At 36.8% G+C, this 7,767-nt stretch overlaps 1 protein-coding gene across 1 annotated transcript in view; it reads right to left on the bottom strand.

The window, feature by feature from the left end:
• The window catches only part of SPINK13 (serine peptidase inhibitor, Kazal type 13 (putative)), an 18,312-nt gene extending 10,874 nt beyond the window's left edge, over positions 1-7,438 (bottom strand). Inside the window, exons 1-3 of the mRNA XM_011931512.1 lie at positions 7,371-7,438; positions 5,802-5,904; positions 1,567-1,604 (exon numbers count right to left, since the gene is read on the bottom strand). Of these exons, the coding sequence (XP_011786902.1) occupies positions 1,567-1,604; positions 5,802-5,871 (108 nt within the window). The 5' untranslated portion in view covers positions 5,872-5,904; positions 7,371-7,438. The remainder of the gene's footprint in view (positions 1-1,566; positions 1,605-5,801; positions 5,905-7,370) is intronic.
• Positions 7,439-7,767: the final 329 nt, after the last annotated feature.

Genomic DNA, 7,767 nt, shown 5'->3' with positions numbered 1-7,767 from the left:
GAGAACGTGCCACTGCTCTCCAGCCTGGGTGACAGAGTGAGACTCTGTCAAAAAAAAAAAGAAAAAAGAAAAAAGAAAAAATGTCAGGAAACAACAGATGCTGGAGAGGATGTGGAGAAATAGGAACTCTTTTACACTGTTGTGGGAGTGTAAATTAGTTCAACCATTGTGGAGGACAATGTGGCAAGTCCTCAAGTATCTAGAACTAGAAATACTATTTGACATAGCAATCTCTTTACTGGGTATACACCCAAAGGATTATAAATCATTCTACTATAAAAACACATGCACACATATGTTTATTGTAGCACTATTCACAATAGCAAAGACTTGGAACCAACCCAAATGCCCATCAATGATAGACTGGATAAATAAAATGTGGCACATACACACCATGGAATACTATGCAGCCACGAAAAAGAATGAGTTCATGTCCTTTGCAGGGACATGTATGGAGCTGGAAACCATCATTCTCAGCAAATTAACACAGGAACAGAAAACCAAGCACTACATATTCTCACTCATAAGTAGGAGCTGAATAATGAGAACGCATGAACACAGGGAGGGGAACATTACACACTGAGGCCTGTTGTGGAGGCGGGGACAAGGGGAGGAATAGCATTAAGAGAAATACCTAATGTAGATGATGGGTTGATGGGTGCGGCAAAACAACACTGCACATGTATACCTAGGTAGCAAACCTGTATGTTCTGCACATGTATCCCAAAACTTATTAAAACTGAGAATAAACCCTGTATTTACCACTGTTTAGCTTTGTGACTTTGAACACACGGCAGGTATTATTTTACTTAATGCTCAGAGATATATTTACTCAATATTTTATTTGACTATAAAGATATTTATTTTACTAAAATATTATATTTTAGTAAATATGGCACATTTACACCTCCCTGTGTTCATGTGTTCTCATTATTCAACTCCCACTTATGAGTGGGAATATGTGGTGTTTGGTTTTCTGTTCCTTTGTTAATTTGCTGAGAATGATGGTTTCCAGCTCCATACATGTCTCTGCAAAGGACATGAACTCATTCTTTTTCATGGCTGCATAGTATTCCATGGTGTATATGTGTCACATAGTAAAGCTTGTGCTACATGGAGACAATCTAATTCTGGAGAGGTCTGTGTGCAAGGTCACATAGAATCCTTCCATTCTGCTTTACCTCCATGAAGATTTATCTATTTATTTATAGACAGGGTTTCACTCTGTTGCCCAGGCTGGAGTGCAGTGGTGCCATTATGGTTTACTGCAGTTTCCAACTCCTGGCCTCAAGTGACCCTCCCAACTCAGCCTCCCATGTAGCTGGCTATAGGCTTGCCCCACCACACCTGGCTAATTTTTGTATTTTTTTAGACACAAGATCTTCCTATGTTGCTCTGGCTGACCTTGAGCTCCTGGGCTCAGGTGATCCTCCCGTCTCAGCCTCCCTAAGTTCTGGAATTACAGGCATGAGCCACTGTGCCTGACTTTCCATGAAGTTTTAGATCTCATGTCAAGAGCGTGATTAGACTAGAATTATGATCTAGAACTGAGAATTTTAAACTTACCTTAGGCCATTTAGTGAAGTCACGTTTTTTGAAAATTCCTGCAAATAAAGAACAAACACAGTAAGTTAAAGGAAATAGTTCTCCATGGGATATCATATCACTTATTGAAGTCACTGACTGAATAAAGTAATTTCTCATTTACAAAAATGTATACAAAATAAGTTTAATAGCAATAGAATTTGCAGTAACATTCCTTTTTAAATTACTTTATCCATTTATTCTTTCTTTTTCACAGTCTTGATTTTATTTATAAATTTGCTGTATCAGTGAGGAAAGAGTAAAAACTGTTTGAGGTTGTATATATAACTTATAAATAATTTTATTTATTTATTTTCACTTTTGTTGGCTTTAGCTTCCTCTTCACTGCAATTGGGTTATGCATTTTTAAAATTTAGAAAATAAATATGATATAGTAAGTAATGTATCAGGCCAGTTCCTACCAAGATGCTGAATTAAAGTGGACACAGGGATGATAAGAAAACTGAGGGAGTTCGCTGGCTTTCAGGATACTGACTTTATGGGGTGCTTGTATGAGGGTTGCTGGTGTTGCCTGGGATAGAGGGTTACTAGCTGCCTGTGGGAAAATGAAATAAGAAAGTACTTATTGTATTTTGGTCTTACTTATCTGTCACTGTTAAGTGATATTTAAAATATTGTAGAATATTCTGACTTTCCAAAAGTTAGAATTTTCAAAAGTTAAAAGAAAAATTCTGCGTGATATTTAGAAATCTTCCCACAAAGACTACCAACCTTTTGAGGAATAGGTCTTGCTGATTACATGTACACTCTTTCAGAGAACCAAAAAGATAGAATGCTTTTATCTACTTCTGAAAGGTCAGAATATTTTTACAACAAAGGTAACTGGATACGGTTACAAGAAAAAAAAATAAAGGTCTTCATCTAGTAAAAATGAAACAAAATTACATGTATATACTGCACATCATGCATAAGAATTAATTCCAAATGAATCAGGATCTAAACATAAAAAATAAAACTCTATAATAATTAAAATGACATAATTTTTTAATTATAATGATTCATTAATCTAAATACAATAACAGAAAACACAGATGCATTTTTTTACTTAAAAATTAAAACAACTTCCTGGCAAAAAACAAACATATACAATCTAAAAAGATTTTTGATAAAGGGCTAATATGCCTAATTTATAAAGAACTCATTAAAATTGAGGGAAGAATAAAACAAGAAACCTAACTGAAGAACAGACAATATACATGCAAATATAATTTACACAAGCATAGATACTCAAAAAGATACAGAAATGACCCTTGAATCTCTAAAGGAAATTCAGCTTTACTCATGCTAAGAAAAATGCTAATTAAAACTATATGGAAATACCATTTATCACCGATCAGATTAGCTGTTGAGAAAGAGGTTCCTGGTGGGAATCCAAATTGGAAGAATGTTTATGAAGTAAAATTTGACAATATTGAACAAAACTATATTTGCATTTACAGAATTCTTATTCCATGCTTTTGCAAAATGTGAGCCTACAAATTAGAATTCAATGCATAAATGACTTTTGTCTTCAGAGTAAGAGTATATAGTTCAGCTAATAGACTCAAAGATAAGTTGGGTTAGTTCCATTCCTCCCATTTTGGTGTAAACATATTTTTCCTTTAAAATATGGCTTAGTTAATTTGTTAAAGACAGACCTGAAGTTTCGGTACTTGTGATTTCTGGTGTGGATCCTGAGAACAGGAAGTATTGGCATCCTAAAGGTCTGACATTTGCATAACAGATTGGCATAAAGATAAAAAATAGATCAGCGAAAAGGATAGAGTCCAGAAATATAGGCATCTAAGAAGTTCAAAAATATACACTTCTGTGGACAAGTGCTTTTTGGCAAAGGTGAAAGAACAATTTAGTGGAAAAAGAATCATTCTTTCCACAAATCACACTAAAACAATTGGGCTTCTGGAAGGAAAACAAAAAAAGAATCTCAATTTATATGTTGCACTATTATCTGAAACATTTTTTATTATCTAATATTTTTTAAATTTTAGTTTTCTAATGAAAAGTTACTAGTTCGTGCAGCAACTTTGGAGAACCATCTGGCATTATCTTCTAGTACAGAAAATTCACACACATTGTAGCATAGCAACTCTACTGTTAGATACATACCTAAGAGAAACTCTTGTTCATGTGCATCAAAAAACATGTATAAGAATATTTCTACCAGCTCTGCCCTTAACATCATAAATTTGTAAGTAAACCAAATGTCCATCAACAGAAGAGTAATGAAATTAGGGTATAGTCGCACATTGGGATATTATTCAATGGTGTGGTATTATTCATCGATGAAACTAAATGAACAACTGCACACATGAATATGTATACATTTAAACCGTAGGTAGGAAAAAGCAAATTTCAAAAGATGAAAAGATTCTCTCATGTAATATTGAATTAAAAAGTCCTAATAATAGGCAGGACGCGGTGGCTCATGCCTGTAATTCCAGCACTTTGGGAGGTTGAGGTGGGCGGATCACGAGGTCAGGAGATTGAGACCATCCTGGCTAACACGGTGAAACCTCGTCTCTACTAAAAATACAATAAAATTAGCCGGGCATGGTGGCGGACGCCTGTAGTCCCAGCTACACGGGAGGCTGAGGCAGGAGAATGGCGTGAACCCGGGAGGCGGAGCTTGCAGTGAAATGAGATCGCACCACTGCACTCCAGCCTGGGCGACAGAAAGAGACTCCGTCTCCAAAAAAAAAAGCTGTATATGACAAGTTATATAAATGTTACATAAATGTTAAAATAATTATAAAAATATATTTTCCATGATGTGTATAAATAAAAGACTATATTAAAAAGAAGAGCACGGAAAGAATGGACATAAGATTTAGAATGACTGAAACTGAAGTAAGAATTTTGGGAAAAAATAAATTAAAAAATGATGTAGAATTGTGTTTTTATTCGATGAAGATAGACGAGAATTGGATGACCGAGTACTACATTATTGGATTTGAACTTTTGTCAGTAGTTTAGAGTTTTGCAGGAATGATATATTCATGGTGATTTTTGACTGAACCCAATGAAATTTATTGAACCAAGTATTGTGATTAATCCAATTCTATCCAACTGAGGCATATTTAAAATAATAAAGTATATTACAGAGAACCTACACACAGCAGGCAATCAATTGATAATAGCTACATTTTTCAACATTCATTGATTGAGCATTTACTTTGTATCATGTATTTAAGGATGATTTGGAAATGCAAACATGAGGTTGTACTGTCTGCTTTACTAATTTGTAACTGATTTGCAGGTGTACTATTTTCTTATTGCTGTTGTAATGAATTGTCACAAATGTAGTGACTTAAAACAACACAAACTTATTATCTTACAATTCTGGAGGTTAGAAGTCCTAAAGTCAAGATGTCAGCACTGATGCATTCCTCCTGGAGTTTCTAGGGAAGAATTAATTTCCTTACCTTTTCCAGCTTCTACAGGCTGTCTGAGTTCCTTGGCCCATGGCCCTTTTACTGCACCATTCTAACTTCTGCTTCCATTGTCACATCTTCTCTGACTTGGGCCCTCCTGCCTCCCTCTGATAAGAATCCTTGTGATTATATTGCTCCACCTGAATAATCCAGTATAAGTTTTCAATCTTAGGATCCTTAACTAAATTACATCTGCAAAGTCCCCCGTGCCATGCAAGGCAACATATTCACAGGTTCAAGTGATTAGGACTTGAACATTTTGGGGAGGCATTATTCCATCTATAATTAGCAGGTAACATAGGTTTTGTTTTTATGCATTCATGATTTTTACTATTGAACTCTAAAGACACATGTCAACCCAACATCAATCACAGAAATACCTTTTATTTTTCATTGGCTTATTTTTCATTACCATATTTATCATATCACTTACCATATTTGAAAGCCATAAGAAAATGTATCATTTTTTCTAGAAAAAATAATAATTGTAGTGTATATTGCTTACAATAAAAAAATCACAATTTTCTCTGCTCTAGAGGATTTCTTTTGAATCGACAGAATAGACACGAAGTTGTGACTCCACCATGTAGAAAACAAGTTTGATTTTTCTATTTAAGAATATACATTTTAATTATACCCAATTTGGACTACACTGGCTTACATTTCAGCAAAATATTTCCCATAAAAGTCAAAAATTACTCGTTTTCTTTCCTATAACTTTAAGAAAATCAGAGTTTATCTCCCAAAACCTCTTAGGTTACTCACCTGAGGAAACCATATGTGTCAAAGTAGAGGATATCAGGAAAAATACAATCTTGTGGTGAAAGGCAGCCATTTGATCTTGTATAGGACCCTTCTTTGATAAGGCCTGTGAACATGCCCAAGATTCTTTGTTTTTAGTTTCCTGCACAGCTAGCTTTTCCAATGTGAGAGAACACAATACCCTATGGTGATACCATTCCCGTACACTTGCCCTGGTGGTTCTTATGCTGACATAGTCTCCAGGAACTCAGGCCTGAGAGACCCCTTTTCCTTTCAAGAGGAAAATAAAAAACATAAAAATATGACTTTTTTTTTTTCTGCCAAAACCTAGCTGACAATCACAGTTCTGGCCTGGAAGAAAAATTAAGCTCAAGATTCATCAGGGTTGACTCAAAGTCTATCACCTATACATAAGTTCACCCTACAGTTATCTAATTATCTCACAGTTAATTACCTAAGCTACTGCCTTCTTGTTAGTGAACACAGACATGTAAAGAATTCATAAGAATTCTGAGGTAACAGGTGTAAACTGAGGGCTGTCCTGTACAATCTTGGACCTATCACCCTATCACATGTGATTCCCTGGGATGGACCAGTTTCTCCCACATTTAAGCCCTTTATTTCCCAGCTAAATTTCTCTTTGCCAGGTCAGTCACATGGGCTCAAATATAAAGAGTGGGTTAAAAATGGAATCGTTGATTATGCTTAGTAAAAATTGTGTATACCTTCCCTGATGCAAGAATCATAAAAAAAAAAAAAAAGTGACATATGACCTTGAATTGAGTGAGATGCTAGAAATCATAGAGTTTGGAGTTAGATGGGAGTTCAAATTCTTGGTTTAAAGTCTCTGAGAAGTGTAGGCCTCAGAAAGTAGGAACTTCATAGGATATGGAAAGAATCAACTGGTATTAATATAAGCAGAGTTTAAACATATTAAATTGACAATTTGTTTAGCCCAACTTTTCTTTTCTTTTCTTTTTTTTGAGACGGAGTCTCGCTCTGTCGCCCAGGCTGGAGTGTGGTGGCCATATCTCAGCTCACTGCAAGTTCCACCTCCCGGGTTCATGCCATTCTCCTGCCTCAGCCTCCCGAGTAGCTGGGACTACAGGCACCTGCCACCTCACCCGGCTAGTTTTTTGTATTTTTTAGTAGAGACGGGGTTTCACCATGTTAGCCAGGATGGTCTCAGTCTCCTGACCTTGTGATCCGCCCGTCTCGGCCTCCCAAAGTGCTGGGATTACAGGCTTAAGCCACCGTGCCCGGCCTAGCCCAACTTTTCTTTGCTGTGAGTGAAATATTTAGGCCCAGGGAGAAGATACCTTCCCAGTCCATTTCCTTAACTTGCTCACGCCCTATTCTATCCATTCTGTCTGCTTTCAAAATTGTAGCAGGGGCATATAGAGAAATGAAGGAGAATCATAAATCAGCTTGACATTTTCTCCACTTTAATATGCAGAGGAAACAAAAGGAGGGTGTTAGAGGAAAAAGAGGGAAATGCACTGACAGAGAGGAAAGCTGAAGAGACCCCACCACTGACTTGGACTAAGGAGAGAGAAGTCAAAGAGTAGTTACCTGGATGAAGTGGCTGAACAGGGACCTGCTCTTGTCACTTTGGGTGTCACAACTAGCCTTCAGAAGAGCTGCTGTTCCAGAAGTCTGTAGCCAAGGACATGCAGCAGTGGGGGCTGACTCATTGCATAGCTAAGTGACCAATTGCTTGGCATGAGTTTACTCTAATGGCTGTTTCTGAGCTTGATCCCTCTCCTGAACCACCCCCTCTGATGTGTCCTGTTCCGGCAGGAAGAGACAGACCTGGAGGTTCTGTACTTGTGATTTCTGGTTGTGGATCTTGAGAACAAGAAGTACTGGGATCCTAAAGTTCTGACATTTGCAAAGCAGATTAATGACCTACCACATTTCAGATCATTTGGTGATCGTGTGTGTGTGGGTGTATGTGTGTGTGTGTGTG

The sequence above is a fragment of the Colobus angolensis genome, unplaced genomic scaffold (assembly GCF_000951035.1).
Source record: "Colobus angolensis palliatus isolate OR3802 unplaced genomic scaffold, Cang.pa_1.0 Scaffold90, whole genome shotgun sequence".
NCBI lineage: Eukaryota > Metazoa > Chordata > Mammalia > Primates > Cercopithecidae > Colobus > Colobus angolensis.
Note: the sequence above shows the minus strand (reverse complement) of the source record. Positions and strands in the feature narration are given on the sequence as shown.